The sequence below is a fragment of the Notechis scutatus genome, chromosome 2 (genome assembly GCF_049901735.1).
Source record: "Notechis scutatus isolate UNSWTSFEM ecotype Mainland chromosome 2, rNotScu1.2, whole genome shotgun sequence".
NCBI classification, from domain to species: Eukaryota; Metazoa; Chordata; class Lepidosauria; order Squamata; family Elapidae; genus Notechis; species Notechis scutatus.
The window spans coordinates 267929545-267949786 of NC_142010.1; the positions used below are offsets into that span (position 1 = coordinate 267929545).

General features: G+C 56.6%; 2 protein-coding genes across 2 annotated transcripts in view; one reads left to right on the forward strand and one right to left on the reverse strand.

Annotated features, from left to right (window-relative positions):
- Nucleotides 1-2482, forward strand: part of RUSC2 (RUN and SH3 domain containing 2) — a 33055-nt gene extending 30573 nt beyond the window's left edge. The window contains 5 exon segments of the mRNA XM_087958785.1: nucleotides 1-163; nucleotides 165-331; nucleotides 803-961; nucleotides 1529-2073; nucleotides 2112-2482. Coding sequence (XP_087814911.1) covers nucleotides 1-163; nucleotides 165-331; nucleotides 803-961; nucleotides 1529-1715 — 676 coding nt within the window. The 3' untranslated portion in view covers nucleotides 1716-2073; nucleotides 2112-2482.
- CIMIP2B (ciliary microtubule inner protein 2B) lies at nucleotides 2409-18581 on the reverse strand. The gene is given in 11 exon segments (XM_026684977.2): nucleotides 2409-3992; nucleotides 4514-4663; nucleotides 4666-4716; nucleotides 5337-5445; nucleotides 6000-6148; nucleotides 6569-6768; nucleotides 7268-7473; nucleotides 8202-8287; nucleotides 14470-14572; nucleotides 17238-17356; nucleotides 18371-18581. Coding segments are annotated over 11 exon segments (1482 nt in total). The 3' UTR covers nucleotides 2409-3894.
- Nucleotides 18582-20242: the final 1661 nt, after the last annotated feature.

A 20242-nucleotide genomic window follows, 5' to 3' on the forward strand; every position in this document is an offset into this window, starting at 1 on the left:
CCCGAGAGAAGGGGTGGTGGAGGGCGCAGAGGCCTGCCCCCCCACAGAAGCCCCCCCAGTCAGGGAGAGGCTTCCGGCCGAGGAGGCCAAGCCGCCCTGGAAGCCAGGCCCTCTGGCCGGGGAGGAGGGCAAGGAGAAGGGCCGGCCCTTCTGGATGGGCAGCCCCCCCGGATGCCGTGCTGGCGGAGCTGAAGCGCAGCAGGGAGCAGGACCAGGCGGCGGCCCCAGGGAAGGAGGAACCCATCCCCCGCGTCCCCAGCAGCGGCCAGCCCAAGTGGGCACACCTCTTCGGTTCCCGCCAGGCGCCCAAGGAGCCCAAGCAGGCCAACAGGTGGGGTCCCTGGCGGTCGGGCGCTGGCTCTGCCTTGGCGGCATTGCTTTGGGCATGGGGCAGCCTGGACGGCCGACTTCCAGGCTGTGAGCTGGGACTCCCCCTGCGCAGCCCTTTCTAACAGCAGGAGGGTTGCAGCAGGGGAGGCCTGGTATCTAACGCCCCCTTGTTGAATTGCGGGCAGGGCAGGGCAGCGGGGCCCTTGTGGCCCACCCTGAGAGAGGATTTTTGCAGGAGACGCCGACTGTTGGTTTGGGGCTGCCCCGTTTTGTGGGCATCCGGGTCCTGGGCTGGGCCAGATGGGAGGCTGCGCTGCCCAGTGGCTCATGGCAGGGGCCGGGGTGACTGGGGAGCAGCTGCCATCTCAGCTGGCAGAAGACGTGCTGGGGGGCTTCACCGGGGGGGGGGACATTCCCAGGCAAAGCTGCGGTGCCCACGGCTCCGCTGACCTGACTGCTGCCCTCTCTGCAGGCTGCCCTCCGGCTGGCTGAGCCTGAACCGCTCCGTCTTCCAGCTGATGGCCCAGACGGTGGGCGCCAGTGTGTGGCGAGAGGACGAGGCGGCTCCCAAGCAGCTGCCCGCAGCCGAAGGCCAGCCGTCGGATGGCAGGGCCCACCCCGGTGCCCCATGGTGAGTGTGCTGGGGCTGGAGCTGGCCTGCTGGGAGGCCCCAACCCGCCTGGCTCTGCTCTGGGGCTAGCAGAGCCTGGACAAACCCCCTTCTGCCAGGGACCCCGTTGCAGGGAGGTGCTGCGTGTGGCTGTCCCTGGCTGGCCTCCCAAGCCCTTTGGGCAGCAGACCTGGGGGAGGGAGGGGGCTGCCCGGCCCTTGTGCACTCAATTCCTGAGCCTGCCCAGAAGTGGGGGGGGAGGATGGGCAGCCAGCCTCTCCGAAGCCTGGCGCTTGGCTGGCATGGCTTCTGGCACCCCATCCTGACTGAAGAGGGCGGGCACGGCTGGCTGGCAGGCACTTTCAGGGAGGGCTGCCTGGGCAGCCGGCCCTTGGAGGAAGAGACCTTCTGCCTTTAGCCCGGCTGGGGTGGGGGGACGCAGCTGCCCCTCCCTGCAGTCAGCAAGAGCCCTGATGGTTGGGGGCAGCTATGCAGTAAAAGCTTTGGGGGAAACCGGAGTGGGAAGGCTGGTGGTGCCTCTCCAGGGCCGGGAGGGGAACAGCCCTTACGGCAGGCTCTCTTCCCCAGGGCGGTGAAGGCCCTCTGCCACCACATTGCCACCGAGGCCGGGCAACTGAGCTTCAAGAGGGGAGACATCCTGCGGGTGCTGAGCAGGGTGGACGCCGACTGGCTCCGCTGCAGCCGCCGGGAGGGAGCCGAGGCCGGGCTGGTGCCCATCATGTACGTCACCCACCTGGAGGATGCTGATTATTGATGGGCAGGTGATCCCTGGTGGTGCCCAGAGCCGTGCCGGCCCACAGGCCCCTCGCCAAGACTCAGCCAAGGGCCCGGCTTCTCTTGCCTGCCCTGGGCAGGAGGGGCTGCTGCCTCTCTGCGGGGCCTCCGGTGGCCAAACGTTCCTGTGCATGCGCCTCCCCCCCTCCTCTTCCCCGTGGCCCCCACGCCTCGTCCGAACAGAAGTAGAGCCCCTCTGAAGGGCCACCCGGGCCCCGGAAGGCCTGCTCCAGACTTGGGGGACTGTGTGCTAACCTGTATTAATGCTGGGCAGGGGAGGGGGAGGGGGGCGCCGGTGGGAGCAGCTCGGCCTCTCTGCATGCAGGCAGGTGGAGCCAGTCGCAGCCGGCCTCTGCAGGAGCAGCTGTCCCGCCAGCGGTCCCACCGAGGGTGGACGCTTTGAAGCCAGAAGGACCCCCACGGCACAGGCCAGCGGGGGTCGGTGGGACCTCACGCCACTCGATGGGGAGAGGGTGTCTTTTGTGGGGGAGGGGTCAGAGCCTGGGTTGTATTCTGCCCCCCAGCCAGAGGGCAGTGCCAGTCAGTATTTGGGGCTGGGCTGGGTGGGGCTCTCGCCTGCCCGCCCCGCCCCTCGAAGGACCTGGCGTGAATGCAGGAGTCGGTCCTGCCAGGGGTGTGAGGGTGGCGCCATCTTTAATTTATACTTCCGGCGTTAGAACAGGGTGTCTCGCCTTTATTTATTTCTTTATTTATGACACGTATTAATAAAAAAGGTGCTGATTACGAGCTCCCTCGGCAGCCTGATGATTTCCCCCCCCACCCCTAGGACCCCTCCCACCTACACAATTTGAGCTGTCTTGATGCGTCGTTCAGAAGGAGCTGGCTGGGCTGGTGGTCCTTTTGAGGGGTCCTTCGAGGAACCGCAAGGCAGGCAGGCCGGTCTTCACGGGCCCCGAATGTGCTGTGGCCAGCTACCATCCGGAAAATGGACCGAGGGGGGAGGGGTCTTGATCTAATGCCAGCAGAATCCCTGCCCAATAGGGGTGCCCACCTTGGCCACTGAATCCACTCCTTTTTCAGGCTCTTGGAATGTGCCCTGAACTAAGGGCTGCCTGGGCATGGGAGCCTCCAGCTGGACTTGGCTTATTTCTGAGGTGGCAGAGGCCTTTCTACCCCTCACCCAAGCCTGGCTGAAGAGCAGCTCCCCCCTTTCCCCCTTGGTGCCCACCACCCCGGCCGGCTGAGGAGCTCTGGGAGTTGAAGTCAAGGTGCCACCATTGGAGTCCCCTGCTGCAAAGGGGTCTGCTCCAGAGGAAGCTCCCTTCGGGCAAAGCAGGAGGCACGGCAAAGTTGCCAGGGGTCAGCCGGCAGAGAACTGGCCATGGGCCCACAGGGAGGGGCGTCTGGGCCTCTGATCCTGGGCACTCGGGTGGCACGCTCTTAGCTCCACAGGTTGCGATGATGTAATTTGCGAGTGGGGGCTGGCTTGTGTCTTGTGCCACCGTTCTGGCTTAGAGCCTGGAAGCCAAAGGTCACCTTGCCCTGGCATTGGGTCCTCCCTGCAAGCCCTCCGGGCTGAAGGCACGGCCGTCCCCAGGGTGGGGAGCTGTGCTGCCAGGGGAAGCCCAGGGGTGGCCCCGCCTCGGACACGCCTCCTCCCTCCCGCAGCACCCCAATGCAGCAGCCACAGGGGGCCCATAACGGAGGGCGGTCACCAAGGCACGGGTTAACCCTGGGGAGGGGGCTCTTGCCAAGGCCTGAACCTGGCTGGTGAAAGGTCCTTTGCGCCACAGGGTGTCGGGGGGGATCCAGGCGCCACTGAGGGCAGAGAAGGCAGATGAAGATATCGCGTGGTGAGGGGGCACAGCTGGCCTCCACTGAAGCACTTCCACCTCCTGTGTAGAGTGAACACCCGCCGGGACCCCAGAGGTTCCCTTCTGCTTCCTGCCAAGGGGCTCAGAAGCAGCCGCAGCCCCTCCCCTCCCAGGGGAATGGCCTCCCAGCTAGGAAAACGGGGCTCCCGGGAACTCGGTGCCTTTCGGAGTGCCATGGATCCGGAGACGGGCAGCTCAAGAGCCCCAGAAATCTGGGGAGCCTCTGGCACCAGCAGCCCCGCAGCCTGTCTTACGCGGCCACAGCCCACGCAGGATGGCGCAGTGGGCTCTGAGAGGGTGCTTGTGAGGGAGCCACGAATCCCCCTACTGTGTGACGTCCAGCACCTGCTTCTCCAAGGTGGTTCGGCCCAGGGCGTCACGGGTGAGGTGGCCGTAGGTGTGGCCGAATTGGAACTTGTAACCTGGGTTCAGAGAGCGAGAGAGGAGGGAAGGAGCAACCGTCGTGGGCAAATCCACAGCTGCAGTTCATGCCATCAATGCCCGACTGCCTGTTTGGTGCCTGCCTGCAGCTCAGGGCACCCTGCCAGAGAAGCCCTGGCACCCTCTGCCACTGGGCTGGCAGGAATCTCTGCAAAGGTGGGTTTGGATCCTTTTTCTCAGGAATCTTCTCCCAGGGCCTCACAAGGGCCCCGAGGCTGCTGGCCAAGCCTTGGAGGTTCTGCCTGGCCGGTTGTGGCTTCCCTTCAGGGCCCGGAGCGGGCGATGGGCAGCTGGACTGTGAACGCTTGCCACCCCTGGCGGTTCCCGTGTCTGGCATCAGAGGCACAAGGAGGAGCAACCCCCCTCCCCTCGGGTGCTGGGTGCTCCCCTGGTAGGAGGCTGAGTTGCCTGGAGCCGTGTGAAAGAGGCCGGGGGGCCGTGCCGGGCGTGGTGGGGAGGTGTCATCCAAGGAACAGAGGGGGTGGGCGTAAGTGGGACTCACCTGGCACGTAGCCTCTGTAGTGGGGCAGGAGGCCCCTGTCTGTGGGGTACGTCTTGGCCAGGGGCGGGAGGGGATCCCCACTCTGGGAAGAGTCCCGCCCGGTTTTGGCCAGCATCTCATCAAACTCCAGCATGGCCCGGTGGGCCAGAACGGGAAGCTTCCTCCAATCAGGAACTGGAGCCGAGGCACAAAGCCGGTGAAGCCTGCGGGACGGAGACGGGGAGCTTAAGCCGCAGGCCCCTCCCTCCTGCGAGGGAGCCCAGCCCCGGCGGGGATTGGGGATGGCTCCAGCCAGTCGGGTCTTTCTGAAGCTGCCGGGGCCAGGGGTCACCTCCCCCAGGCCGGGAGTCCCGCTCGGTTTTGAGCCCCCCACAGCTGGACCCTCAATTGTCCAGGGTAAGCAGAAGCCCTCTTGCTCAGGAGGCCACTAGCGCACTTCCACACGTGGCCTCTGAAGCAACGGGGGCTCCGGATTCCCTCTCCCTCCCCTGGGGTCTCTCTCCTGGGCAAGCCCCTCGGCTCCCAGGCCACCTTTGCCTTCCCTGCCTGCAGAGCCACAAACCCTGGCGGCCCCCTGGGCCCTCGGCCCTAGCAAGCAGGGCCCTGAAAGCCCCCAAAGAGACTCGGGGCTCCGTGCCAAGCAGGCCTTGGCTCTCTGGGGCAGCAAGGAAGAGGCTGGGGGGCCCGAAGGGGCACAGATACGGGTCTCTTTCGGGCTGGTGGGAAGCGGCATTTCAGCCTCTCGCCTGCGAGACCAAGGGAGCCCCCCCTCGCCCTCTGGGACACGCGTGCTCCCTCCTCCCCTCCTCCTCTGGAGCCTGACCTGGAAGGAAGGTCCTCTCCCACGCAGGGGGCCTGCCTGGGGCCCCGAAAGCCAGGGGGGCAGCAGCAGCAGCAGGATCCGTGCCAACCGTGAGCAGGGCAGGGCGAGGCTAGGAGCACAGCAGAATCAGCCGTGAGTCCCTGGAGGCCTCTGGCCACTCCTCTCACTGAAGCAGCATCTGGCAGAAAGGGCAGCCCCCCCCCCACAAGAGGGGTCCCCCCACACCCTGTGGCCACACACACTGCCTGCCTGCCTGCCTGCCTGCGAGATCGGAGGTGGCTCCTCCCAGAGGTCTCTTGGAGGCTTCCAAGGCGCTTGTCCCCTTCGCTTCTCATTCGTGTTGCGGGGGAGACCCATGCCCAGGGCACCAGGGAGGGGGCTTTCGACCCATCCTGGGATGCTATAATAGGGGAACACTCTAGCCCGCCCCTGTGCCCCCTCCTCAAGCCATGGCCCAGCTGGGGAGCCTCTGTGCTGGGATGCCGAGGAGGGGGAGGCCCCCACTTGCACAAGCTGGAGGGGGGAGCACCAGGGCTCAGGCTGTGCCCCTTTTGGTCTCTCTGTCTGCCCCATGGCTCCTCCGGAAAGGGCAGATCCAGCCCTTCCCCAGCCCCCAGCCCTGCCCTCACCCCATGGCTCCCAGCCGCCCTGCCTGCCACTTACTCCATTTTCCAGCTGGGGGGCTTCGGTCCTCCCGGCTTGGCCCCGGCCAAGGGCCCCCGGCTCCTGCTGGGGCCCAAACTCCAGCCAGGCCTGCCTGCAGATTTCTCCATAGGTCTTGGCAAAGTGGTGCTGGGCCCTGGGGACGAATCCTGCCAGGAGACAGGGGAGAGCTGGAAGGAGGTGCCGTGGGGCCCCAGGAAGGCTCTGGGCTCAGCTAGGAATTGGTACCAGGGTTCTCGGCTCTGGGCAGCGCCACAACCATGGGGCACAGCTGGTGCCCCTTTCCCTCCCTCCGAGATGGAGGGAGGACTGGCTTGCTGGCGCTGGGAGCTCTGGCCCGGCCTGCAAGGGGTCGCTAAGGGGTGCTCGAATGGTGGGGGGAGGGTGTGTCTGGGCAAGCCCCCCACTAGGAGCCCCAACACAACCTTCCCCTCCCCGCTTTGCTTTGCTTTGCTGAGTCCAGCCCCCTCCCCCGCCTGCAAGGGGCCGAGGGATGCCTTTTCTTCCGTTGACCCGCCTGGCCCTCTCAGCGGTGGGGGGGGGGGAGCCCACCTCCCAGCACCACTTACCGGTATAGCCCGGGACCCCGCTGCAGCCTTTGCCCCGGGCCCTCCGGCCGAGCCCCGGGCGCTCCTTCGGGGCGCAGGGGGCGCAGTTGGGCTGCAGGAGCAGCCGGCCAGAGCGGCTGGGGGCGGCCAGCAGCTGCCACGTGAGCTTCCCGTAAGTCTGGCCCAGGGTGAACTTGTAGCGGGGACAGTAGCCGCCGTAGCTGCAAGGACAGGAGCGGGAGACCCCGCCCGACCCCCAAAGCCGCCGTCAGCGCTCCCGGCTCAGCCCCGCCAAGCTCAGCGCCCGGCCTCATACCGGCCCGGCTGAACTTGCCCGACGGCCGGAGCGCAGAGCCCGGCCGCCGTTGCCTGTAGCTTGGCCCGGGCTCTTGGCGAGGCTCCGGACGGAAGGTGTTGCCGGGGCCCCGCCGCCTCCAGCGCCTTCGCGGCGCCCTCCTCCCGGCCGGCCCAGCCCGCCGCCGCTCGGGACACGCGAGGAATCTACTCCCCCGACCGGTGGCTACGCAGCGCCGGCAGCCGGTGGGCGGCGTGGCAGAGGACTGGCGGCGGGGCGCTGTTGGTGCGCCCTGGGCGAGATGCCCTCCAGGGCCGGCCGGCCGGCCGCCTGCCTGCCGGGCGCTCGTCCACCTCTGCCCCGACGCGCCGCCAAAGCCAGGCCGGGGGCTGTTGGGGGCAGCGGGGCCTCGGGCCGGCTCTTACCCAGGAAGGAAGTGGGGCTCCGGGGTCATCAGGTCCTGGCCGAGTTGGGGGCAAACGCCGCCGCCGCCGCCGCCGGCGGGGCCATGATCTGCGGAGCGGCTGGCGGGAGCCGCGGCTGGGCCGGGTTTTGTATGTGTTGTGGGGAGGAGCCGGCGGGATGGGCGCTGCTGCCCAGGGAAACCGTCGCCAGGCAGACGCTCGCCAGCCTTGCCGGGCAGGGGGCAAAGGGAGAGGGGTGGGGAAGGGAGATTTCGGCTGCCTTCGGCGCTGGGGGCAAGAGGCCCCTTCCTCCCCCCAGCCTCTCCTCGGAAGCGCTCGAACGCGCCCCTTCTTCCCCGGAAGGGCCGGGCGGGCAGGGGTGCCCTCGGCCAACATTGCTGGCTCAGCCGCCTGCCTGGCCTTGGGGGCCAGGGGAGAAAGCAGCCCTGGAGGGCGGGGGAGGCCGGAGGGTCCTCCGGGCAGAGCAGGGAAGGGCAGAGAGCCGGCAGCAGGAGCAGCAGCACAAAAGGGGGCGGGGGGCAGGGGCACGACATGCCAGCTGAGAAAGGGGCCCAGGGTGGGTGAGGAGCCGGTCGGAGCAGGGCAGAGACAGGCTCCTCTGGGTGGCCTTTTCTCCTCTGAGGAGCTGAAAGGGGCCAGGAGGAGGGCTGCCCACCCCCAGGAGACCCTGGACACCAGCCCCCTGCTGAGCCAAAGCCTCCCCAGACAGAGGCAGCCGTGCGTGTGTGCGTGTGTGTTTTCTCCAGGAGGTGTTGCAGCACTGCAGGGATATCGAACTGACCCCCCCACGCACAAACACATCAGAGAAAGACTTTCTTGGTTTGCCTGCCTAGAAAGCAGGATGTGAAGAAGCCGCCAGCCCTCCAAAGCCCTGGACAGGCGTCCCCTGCAGAGGAATTTCCCTGGCATTCCTGCTGCTTTGGCCCCTTCACACCTCCAGGCAAGGGTGGCCTCCGGAGGCCTCCTCAGCTGCTGGCCTCCGCCCCAAGGTCTGAACCAGGCTCTCCAGGGGCCGCAAGTCTTGGAGGAGTCCAATAGGAAGAGAAAACAGCACCTCACGAGAGCTATAAAACGTGCATTTACACGCCCCCCCACACACCCACAGGACACTGGCCACGGCCACCCCTGGCCCTCGCCACTGAGGGTCCTCGCTCCCAGCCCTGCCTCTGAGCTCCCTTGGCCCACCGCCCAGCTCTGCTCCAGCTCAGCACAGACCCTTAAGAGGGTCCTGCCCAGGAAGGGGGGTAGAGGCGAGTTTGCTCCTCATCCTGAAATAGGGGAGGGGGCTCTAGACAGCCTGGGGGTCTCTACAGGCTCTCGGACAGGCTCCTCTCTGGCTCCAGGGAAGGGCTGCCCCCAAAGGGCGGGTGGATGGGAGAAGCGGGGGGCCTGGCCCTGCCCAAGAGAGGCATTCGGCGCTTGGCAAACAACCCCCACGAAAGGAAACCTGATCAAAGGAAGGAGCCACACCGCTCCGCAGGGAGGGGACATTCCTTCTGCCTTTGGCTCTTTGGCAGTGGTCACTTGCCCTGGGGGGGTTCTGCAATTGACAGGCCCAGGCTCTCCGCAGCACTAACCAGGCCAGACACCCACCCACCCACCACCCACAGGCTCAGGACAAACGCCCTCCACCCCCCGCGGTCTCTGAACTTGGAGGTCAATTTTGTTCAGGGGCCCCAGAGATACGGGGGCAACTCACCCCCAGGAACAGAGATAAAGAAAGCAGCCATGCCATTCGGGAGGGTGAAAACTTGGCAAGCCATGCGCCATGCTAGCCTGGGCCCTGGATTGGTCCCTCCTTCCGGCAGGAAAGGCTCAAATCGCTCCCGAGATGCTACGCAGAAAGGGGGCCTTTCCTCATCCACTCCAGCCAGTCTGGAAGAGGGGAGGGAGGCACCCCTTTGCAGCCCCTCCAGCACAGAATTGAGTGGGCACTGCCAACCCAGGGGCTGGAGAGGGGACACAATGGAAGGCGTGGGGGCCATAGAGAGAATGGAGGCAGCGGGTGTGAGCTGAGCCCAGCTGACAGGCTCTTGGTGATGTTTGTTGGGCTACTGAGGAGAAATAACTAGAGGGGAAAAGCATTTGGGGGGTGACACCTGGGTGCGCCTGGGCAGCAAGGTTGGGGCAGTGGCGGATGAAGGCTCTCTGGTGCCCCCCCCCTTTATACATATGGCACAAACGAAGATCTTCTCCCCTTCGTGGTGCCCCCTTTGGGCCTGGTGCCCTAAGCAGGAGCTTCGTCTGCTTCATGGTTAATGCCCCGCTGGGTCGGGGAATGGAGGCGAGCAATTAGGTGCCGGTTTTGATCCCTGGATGCAGAAATGGACGGACGGACAGTCCTGGCACATCTGATGAAATCCTGGCTGGGCCATGGTGGAGGGACTGCCCCGTTTTAAATCCCGTTGGCCCCCAAGCAAAGATCCTCCTGGAATTTGGTGGCAGGCTGGGCATGTCCATGGCTAAGGCGGGTTGGCGAGCCTCTCCTGTGCCCTCTGCTCCCTGGCAGGCTCCTTGGCCAAGGCCCTGCAGCGGATTGTTGGGCAGAGGTGGGGGGGGGACTCTCCCCCAAGGTTGGTGCAGGGTGGCCTCCATCCCATGCTCTGGGAGGGGGCTCAGGGAAGGCTCAGGAGTCCCTGGCCCCAGTGGAGATGGGGGCTTCTCTGACCCACACAAGTGGCCACACTTTCAACCTCTGTCATCCCACAGCAACCCAAAGGAGAGAGCCATGACCAGGTCCCCCCCCCCAAGAGCCACATGGGGCTTTCTCTCCCCCCCCCCGGAGTCACAGGTAGGTTGGTTGGGGAGGGGGGGATTCCAGGCAGAACACAGCCAAGGATGTTGCCATGTCCAGCCACAGTTGGGGGTCTGCCTGCCCCGATCTCCCCACTGTGCGCTGTTTGGGTGAGGCTTCCCTGTTACAATGCGCCTGTTTGGCTCCAATCTGCCTTCTGACAAAGAGGCTTTTTGTAGGATTCTCTGGCTTGAGGTGGAGCGTTTGCCCAGGGATAAGGACGGCAGCAACCGGCAAGTTGGCGCATGTTTGGTAGAGAGCCGGAGAAAGAGACGACCTTGGAGAAGGCAAGAGGGCTGGCCAGCCAAGCACGGATCAAGCCCAAGAAGGGAGGAGGCACCGGAGGGAACTTAGACCAGGAAAACACGCTCTGGCTTCCCGGATTCTGTTCCTGGAGCCAAGTTCCACAGGACGGGGGCGGTCCTGAGCAGCCCTGCCCCCCTGGCCTGATCTTGCAGGTGGGGGGGGGGCTGCAAGATGCCCCCAATGGGGTGCAGAGGTCACCTGCTCTGACCCAGGTCCCTGGCTGGCTCTGGAATTCCTCTTGATCTCATTCGAGACAACGATGAATCCGCATACAGACAGGAGGTTATACAACTTGCCTCGTGGTGTAACTGGAACAATCTGGAACTGAACACACTCAAAACCGCAGAAATGGTGGTAGACTTTAGAGGAAACCCTCCCATAATACCACGTCTTACAATACTAGACAACACAGTATCAACAATAGAGACCCTCCAATTTCTAGGTTCTGCTATATCACGTGACCTAAAATGGACACCTAACATCAAAAACGTCATAAAAAAAGCACAACAAAGAATGTTCTTTCTGCGCCAACTCAGGAAGCTCAAACTGCCCAAAAGGAGCTGCTGGTCCAGTTCTACGGAGGAATTATTGAGTCTGTCATCTGCACCTCTGTAACTTCTGGTTTGGCTCTGAAACCCAACAGGACAGACACAGACTCCAGAGAGTAATTAGGACTGCAGAAAAAACAATGGCTACGCACCTGCCTTTAATTGAGGACCTGAATACTGCAGGAGTCAAAAAGGGGGCTGTGAAAATATCTACAGACCCCTCACATCCTGGACATAAACTGTTTCAACTCTTTCCCTCAAAATGACACTATAGAGCACTGCACACCAGAACAACTAGACACAAGGAGAGTTTTTCCCCGAACGCCATCCCTCTGCTAAACAAATAATTCCCTCAACACTGTTCAACTATTACGAAGTCTGCACTACTAGTACTGTTAATCGTTTCATCACTCCTTATCCCCCATCCCCTCCCACTTGTGACTGTGTAACTTTGTCACTTGTATCCTATTTATATTGACTGTTTCCTAGTATGATTTAATGGCTTATTGTACCCTATGACTATCATTAAGTGTTGTACCTGATGATTCTTGGCTCTTGATGAATGGATCTTTCATTTTATGTTCACTGAGAGCATTTGCAACAAGACAAATTCCTTGTGTGTCTGTCCAATCACACTTGGCCAATAAAGAGTAAAGAATTCTATCTATCTACCTTTCCTTACTAAACCTAAATAACGCCAGAGAAAGGCGTCTGGCATTCTGCCCTTCCATCACATGAAGGCACGAAGGTTCCTCCCCAGCTCCAGCCTATCCGCCTTCAAACCTTGCTTTTGAGGGGAGGGGGGGATTCACTGCCAGGAGCATTGCTGGAGGGGCAAGAGGATCCGGGCAAAAGGCAGGCCCAAAGGACTCTTACAGTGCAAAAACATATGGACTACACAACTCGATCAGGGCAAAGCAATAGACGCAATCTACACAGACCTCTGTAAAGCCTTTGATTCAGTGGTACACAACAAACTACTCCTAAAACTAAAATCTTCCGGTATCTCTGGACAGCTGCATAACTGGATAGAAGCATTCCTGTCAAACGGACAACAAATGGTCAAAACTGGGAGCATCCTATCAAATTCTGTACCTGTCAACAGTAGTGTCCCCCAAGGCAGTGTTTTAGGACCAACTCTCTTCATACTCTACATAAATGACCTCTGTGATCATATTAAGAGCAACTGCGTTCTCTTCGCTGATGATGTAAAGCTATTCAACACCACAGACAATACTGCTACCCTTCAAAAAGATCTTGACTATGTATCAGAATGGTCAAGCAAATGGCAACTTTAAATCTCAACAAATAAATGCTCTGTCCTACATATTGGCAAAAAAAATCAGAAAATAAAATACAGGCTGACTAGTCAAGACCTTGTTGATGATCCAAGCTCTGTAAAGGACCTTGGAATACTTACCTCTAATGATCTAAGTGCTAGAGCCCACTGTAACTACATAGCCAAAAAGGCGTTAAGAGTTGTTAACCTAATCTTATGTAGCTTTTTCTCTGGTAATATTACACTACTAACTAGAGCATACAAAACATTTACTAGACCAAGACTCGAATACAGCTCATCAGTCTGGAACCCACATTGCATATCTGATAGTAACACAATTGAGAAAGTCCAGAAATATTTCACAAGACGAGTTCTCCACTCCTCTACTCGTTGCAGAATACCTTATGCCACCAGACTTGAAATTCTAGACCTAGACAGCCTAGAACAGGGGTGGGCAAACTACGGCCCGCGGGCCACATCCGGCCCGTTGGTCTGTCCAATGCGGCCCGCCCCTGAAAAAAATCACTGCCATTGGTCTGTCCAATCCGGCCTGCCCTGAAAAAAATCGCTGGGCGATTGCCCTGTGCCACGTGGCCCCCAAAGCTGCAAAACAGTGCGGAGCGATCTAGGGGTAGGAAAGAAAAGAAATTTGCAAAGGCCTCGGCTGGGAGTTCGAAATCACCTTCGAGTGCGACCTCTCCGAAGGTGAGTCCCCGCCGATCCCCCTTTTTTTTCTGGGGCTTCAGGCTTAAACTTTGCAAAGGCAAAGCTTGCAGGCTGGAGCGTCTTCCGCCGAGGAGCAGGAAGGATTCCACCCGGTGGGCGGGCGGGCTGCTTAAACTCTGCTCGGGTGGCACTTTAAAAGCCTGCTCCCAGCGCCCGAGCAACTTCCCAGCAACTTTCGGCTTCCTTTTAACTCGCGGGCACTCGCGCCTGGCCCTGAGCCGCGCGGCAGAGGGGAAGCCCGGTGGGCAGGCAGGCTGCTTGGAGGAGGCGACCGGCGGTGCTCCGGCAGCAGCAACAGACAGTTTTGCCCGGGCTCCGCTGAGGTGTCCGGCTGGGGCTGTCAGGAGTTGCTACCGCCGGCGCAGCTCCGTGCGGCTCCAGTCCCGCGTTGCCTTGGGAAGGAAAAGGCAAAACCAGGAGCCGCTGAGCCTGAGCCTCCAGTGCCGCTGCTCCCGTTGCAAAGCACCACCGCGGCTCTTCCTTTTTGCCTTTCCCTTCCCGAGGCAGCGCTGGGACTGGAGCGCGCGGAGCCGCGCCGGCGGTAGCAACTCCTGACTCAGGGGCCTCCGAGGGGAGGGGAAGGAGGAGAAGGGGGGAAGGGGGCGATTCCCAAAAATCATGTGCTGACCCTGCCCGTCTTGTCAAATTTTAAAAGTCAATGCGGCCCCCGAGCCAAAAAGTTTGCCCACCCCTGGCCTAGAACTACGCCGCCTTCGGTCCGATCTAAGTATAGTACATAAAATTATATATTGCAATGTCCTACCTGTCAATGAATACTTCAGCTTCAACCATAACAACACAAGAGCACACAATAGATACAAACTCAAGGTTAATCTCACCAAACTTGATTGCAGGAAATACGACTTCAGCCACAGATTGGTCAATGTCTGGAATCCTCTACCTGACTCTGTGGTTTCTTCCCCAAACCCCCAAAATTTTAACCTTAGACTGTCTACTGTTGACCTCGCCCCTTTCCTAAGAGGTCTGTAGGGGGCGTGCATAAGCGCACCAACGTGCCTACCGTCCCTGTCCTATTGTTTCTTTTTTATTTTTCTTATATGTACCCATTTCACGTATTCATAACTATGTTTACACTTATACCTATTATCTTGTAAGCAATTGACACAAATCAAATAAATCATATCAAACTCTCCGGAGTTGCCTGTCACTGCAGGAACACATTGACTGATTTTGTACCATGCGCCTGGAGCCCAGCAGAGGGCAGCAGCCCCTCCCTTTCAGGCGCTGGAGCTCCCGGCTTGGGTGACCCCCTGGGGCCCTGGACAGCCAAACCGGGGAGGGGGGGTTCTGGCAGCACTTCAAGGAGCCCTGCTCGCGCCCCCTTCCCCCTGCCCAAAGGCTCCTGGGCTCTGCTTCCCAAGCAGTTTGAGCAGCAGCATGGATGGACGTTCACCCTGGACAGAGACCGGCTGAGGCTGCCCTGAGCGCAGCTGCTGGGTCCACTTGGGGCTGCTGGGAAGAGTCCGCCTGAGCCTGGTTTCCCCTCTTTTTCTTGGAGGGCCGTAGGGAGACCAGCCCACCCACTCACCTCTGGGGTCCTCCCCAGGGGACGGGCTGGAGGTCTGATTTAACCGCGTCACCCCCTTGAGTTGTTCCTTGACCCCCTGAGGCACTGGGCCCCAGAGGAGCCGCTTCAGGGGAATGAGGGCACCGAGACACGCAGTGCCGGTTTATTTGCAGTGCCGGTCCGGGGATGACGGGCTCCACACCTGCCTTTCCAGCCGAGCCATCACACCTGGGGCTGAGGTTTTCTTTTTCTTTTTAATAAATTTTATTAAGTTTTCAAATTTTAAAAACATAAAATAAAACTTTATACATTGTTATCAACATCAAGACATCAAGACCTCTCCTCACATTTTTCAGTATATATATTTACTTATTCCTTTATCATTACATCTTACTCTTGCTACAAATCAATATCATTTATCCTTACATCTCAATCTTCTCCATGGTATATTTACATATTTACATATTCCCTCATTCTTTTCCTAATTGCCATTTTCTTTTCTTTTTATTTCTAAACCACTTATCCCAGGCATCCCAGGCCCTATAATAAATTGGATCTTCTCTGTCTTTTATGTTCATCGTTAGCCTGTCCATCTCTATACAATTTATTATTTTTTTTATAACCATGCCTTCCGGTGGAACCCTTTTTTCTTCCAGAGTTGTGCGTACGGGATCCTTGCAGCTGTTAATATATGTAACATGATATATCTATCTGTTTTATTGCATTTTTGTGTTATTATACCTAATAAAAAAGTTTCTGGATTAAGTTCAATTTTCTGATTCGTGATTTCTTCTATCCATTGTCTGGGGCTGAGGTTTTCACTGAGCCCTCTCTCAATTGTTGACTAGCTCTTTCCTCTGGTGCTTCGGCTGACCCTTCGGTCTAATTTCATTTTATTTTGACATCTGATCTCGCTTTGATCCTGCTCATTAAAAAAGAAAGAAAAAAACACCTCCTGAAGTTCGAAACTGCCAGATGGAAGGCAGGTTTTCAACTGACTGTGCAAAGAAGGACCTCAAAAACTCTCACCCGGAGGGAAACTAAGGAAGGAGAGAGTTCCAGAGATCGGAAGCCAAGAAGCTGCTCAGGACTGGATCTGACCTCCTTCCAAGCCAGGATGTGGGGAGAGATTTGACACCCCTTGTTTCTAGAGGCTCCTCTTTCAGCTGCAGGAGTTTCGGCTGAGGTCCCTTGCAGTGGCGCAGGGGGGGGGGAGGGGTTTACCTGGTGGAAACCGCCAGCGCTGACCTTGCAGGTAACAGAAGACGGTGGGAAGAAAGAGGATCCGTCAGGCCAAGAGTGGCTGATGTTCCAATTTTCTCTGAAGATGGAGAGGGGCCCAGTCTAGGTGGGGGGGGGGGCAAGACCTGGGAAGGCAGAAAGACCCTGCATCTTCAGAGACTGCTCACCACCACATAGACTGCACATAACTCATAGACTGCACACGGTTGGGAAAGTCCAGAAATATTTCACAAGAAGAGTTCTCCACTCCTCTACTCGTTGCAGACGACCTTATGCCACCAGACTTGAAATTCTAGACCTAGACAGCCTAGAACTACGCCGCCTTCGGTCCGATCGAACTATGGTATATAAAATCATACATTGCAATGTCCTACCGGTCAATGAATACTTCAGCTTCAACCGTAACAACACAAGAGCACACAATAGATACAAACTCAAGGTTAACCGCACCAAACTGGATTGCAGGAAATACAACTTCAGCAACAGAGTGGTCAATGTCTGGAATCCTCTACCTGACTCTGTGGTTTCTTCCCCAAACCCCAAAAACTTTAACCTTAGACTGTCTACTATTGACCTCACCCCTTTCCTAAGAGGTCTGTAGGGGGGCGTGCATAAGCGCACCAACGTGCCTGTCATCCCTGTCCTATTGTTTCTTTTTATTTCTCTTATATGTATCCATTTCATGTATTCATAACTATGTTTATACTTACACATATTAGCTTATAATTGCTTGACAAATAAATAAATAATTAATAAATAAGCCTGGAGTTGGCAAAGAGACCAAGCAGAATAGACACTCCACAATTCATGCAATACTCGTATCTGAAAGGGGGGGGTCTCTTCTTGGGCCCCAAAGCCCCCCTGCTGCCGCCCCCCCCATTCAGGAGCCCCCACAGAGGAAGGGGGAGGGGAGTGGCTCCCTCTGACCCTGTTGGGTTCGGCTTCCCTTCCACGTCCAGCCACGTTACTGGCCACCACCTCCCCCCCACCGGCCTGGCAATCTCACGGTTGACGTTGCCTGGGGAGCTGTAACGGAGGGTTCAGTACAGCCAGTCCTCGACTTACAACCGTTCATTTAGTGGCTATTCGGAGTTACAACAGCATTGAAAGAAGTGACTTATGACCGCTTTGCACACCTGCAACCGCTGCAGCCTCCCACGGCCACAGGATCAAAATCCAGGCGCTTGGCCAATGACTCGTATTGATGACGGCCGGAGTGTCTCAGAGTTACGTGATCCCCTTTTGTGACCTTCTGACGAGCAAAGTCAGTGGGGGAGACGGATTCATGTAACAACCGTGTGACTGACTGATCAGCGGCAGTGATTCACTTAGTGACTGGGGCAAGGAAGGGCATCGAATGGGGTGAAATTCACGGAGCAGCTGCCTCGCTCATCAGCAGGAAGGCTGGGTGCCCTTGTGCTCGTGGGCTGAGGGCCACCGGGACAAATACCTGAGACCCCCCCAGCTGTTGCCTTGGAAAGGAACGGCTGCACCCGACCTACTGGCTTGGATGGGACTGAGGTGGGGTCAGGTAGTCCTCAGCTTACCTGTGGAGCCTTAATGAGGGCATTAAGCAGGTCAGTCATGTGGCCAAGGTGGTTGTAGGTCCTTTTGGGGGGCAGCTGATGAGCAAATCCCTCGATGCGGTGGGTCCCTGTGGCTGTGGCTGCAAACCAGGAGGAAGCGCTGCCCCCTGGCAAGTCCGGCCTAGATGCCCGCTTGTCTGATTGCAGGGGACTTTGCAGCCTGGTTGCTGAGCAGCCCAAATGTGGCCACGAGATTGCAGAGGGGAGGAGGTGGCCACCACACCGAATCCAGGTCAATAAGCGTCCCCCGGAAAGGTCTACTGAAACTTCAAACGGCCACTAAGCAACAGGTTGTAAGGCGAGGACTACCTGGACTTGATGAAATTCTGCCTTGGCTGCACTTGTGACGCTTGCTAAAACGGAGTGGAACGTCCCCTCCTGGGCCTGCAGTATGTGGCCCAGGGGTGACCTAGGCGGTAACCTCGGCCTTCTTACTCTGCCCCAAAGAAAGGGGGGCAACCCATCCCCCAAAGCCCCCGAAGGCAGGACAAGAAGCAAACTCGCCAAGGAGAGAAGCAACCTAGGAATTGAGGAGGAATTTCCCGACAGGGAGGACAATTACATCAGTGGAACTGCTTGCCACCAGACACGGTGGCTGCTCCATCACTGGAGGCTTTCAAGAAGAGACCAGACAGCCACTTGTCTGAGATGGTCTGGGGTCTCTTGCTCGAGCAAGGGGCTGGATTAGAAGACCTCCAAGGTCCCTTCCAACTCTGGAAGGTTATTCCGTTTGTAACCTTACTACGAATAACTGAGCCTCGATTGGCATAAAAAAGCCCTGTGCGGGGGTGGGGGAGCTCATGAATCCTTTGGTATTTTGTTTTGTTTAGCGATTCATCCTGAACGCAGATGATGCTGTGTTGTCAGTTGAGAATCTGGATTATGTTTTTAAAAAATGCTAAACCGCCAGAAACAACAAGGAGGAGGAGGGGGCTCTGAAGGGAGGGGGTGAGAAGGTGTTGCAGGGGACACGGGAGCGAAGTTGAACGTGGAGAACGGCTGGTAAGTTGGGCATAGGAAGGACGAGGGAATTGGCCGTGGTTGCAACCCAGAGGGCAAGGTTTTGGGAGGCTTCAAGAAAGGAGGGCAGCTACGGGGGGGGCATGACATGGAAGGAGGGATCAGCCGGGTCTCGCTGGCAAAGGCAGTCTGGATCTGGAAGGCATCCAGGGCCTCCTCGACCAGCACCTTGGATCGCGCCAAGGGTCCACCTTGGATCACCCCTGGTGACCAGGGCAGCCCCCAGAGGGCCTGGTCCAAGGCTGCTTCCTGTCTTCTGGCATCAGCCAAAATTTCCGGGTGCATTTCAAGGGCAGCCCCAATTAGACTGACTCCTAAAGGTCTAGTAACGACAGATTACGACAGATTATTACAACAGATTGCAGTAGATCTAGAAAAATGGAAAAATCTACAACTATCTTTAATAGGTAGAATAGCGGCAATTAAAATAAACATACTGCCAAAAATACTGTATCTATTTCAAACGATTCCAATAAGAGTGAAAAAAAAATATTTTGAAGACTTAAATAAAATGATGATGAAATTTATTTGACAGGGGGAAAAGGCAAGAATTAAAATTGTTACAGGATGCAAAGTTGAGAGGGGGTTTTGGATTACCCTATTGGGAATTATATTATCAGGCAACAATATCGATGTGGATGAAGGAATGGATTGTATTGAAAAATGCCAGATTACTAACGTTAGAAGGGCATGATTTACAATTGGGTTGGCATGCATTTTTATGGCATAAAGAAAGTAAGGCACATGGATACTTTAGGAGACATTACATTAGAGATGCTTTATTAACAGTATGGGAAAAAATAAGAGACTATCAATATTTGAAAATACCAATCTGGTTATCAACTTTAGAAGCTTTTACATATCCACAACTATTTAAAAAAGAACACATAATTAGATATGATGAAATTTTAAATGAAAAGGGTGAACTCAAAACAAAGCAGGAATTTGACTTACAAGGGATAAATATAAATAGGTATTCGTATTTGCAAATACACACAAGGTATGGGAGACATTAAGATGACTGGGTTTTATAAGGAATTGAATGAATTGGATAAAATCCTAACAGGCACTGATGAGAAGTTGATTAAAAAACTATATGGTTATTTACTAGGAGTGAAATTAGAGGATGAACAAGTAAAAGAAACAACGATTGTGTGGGGGGGAAATTTTGGATATTTAATAGATCTTGATAAATGGCAAATATTATGGTCTAGAAATTATAAATTAACTATGTCAACGGCCTATAAAGAGAATTTGTATAAGATGGCATCTTTCCCCAATGACAATTGCTAAGATGTTTGACGATAAGTTGGCGAAGTGCTGGAAATGTCAGAAGCTACCAGGATCCTATTACCACATGTGGTGGACATGCATAGAGACTAAAAAGTATTGGACTAAAATACAGGTGTGGCTGGAGAAGATGATAAAACAACCTATAGATTTAAAACCAGACATTTTTATTGGAAATTCTGCCTGATGGTTATAACAAAGAGTTAACGTATTTGATTATTAATATATTAACAGCAGCTAGGATTGTATTTGCACAAAATTGGAGAAATGAAAAAATTCTGACGGAAGAGGAAATAATTAAGAAAATAATTGATTGTGCAGAAATGAGTAGATTGACAATGGCAATTAGAGAAGAAGAAAAAGACTATTATAAAATTTGGAATTAATTTTATGAATGATTGGATAGAAGAGTAAAGAATTAAATTATATAAGCATATTATAATATATTGTTACTGATAAATAGATGAGTTAGATAGAGCAAGAAAATGAACTTGAAATATATTATTGAAAGTTAATCATTATAAAACCAAGGATAATAGAGTAAGTGATATATGTGATATAAAATATTAATAAGAATGACTATAAATATGTACAAGTTAAATATGATAGTATGATAATATTATTTTGTGCATGAAGAAATACGTACCCAACTGACA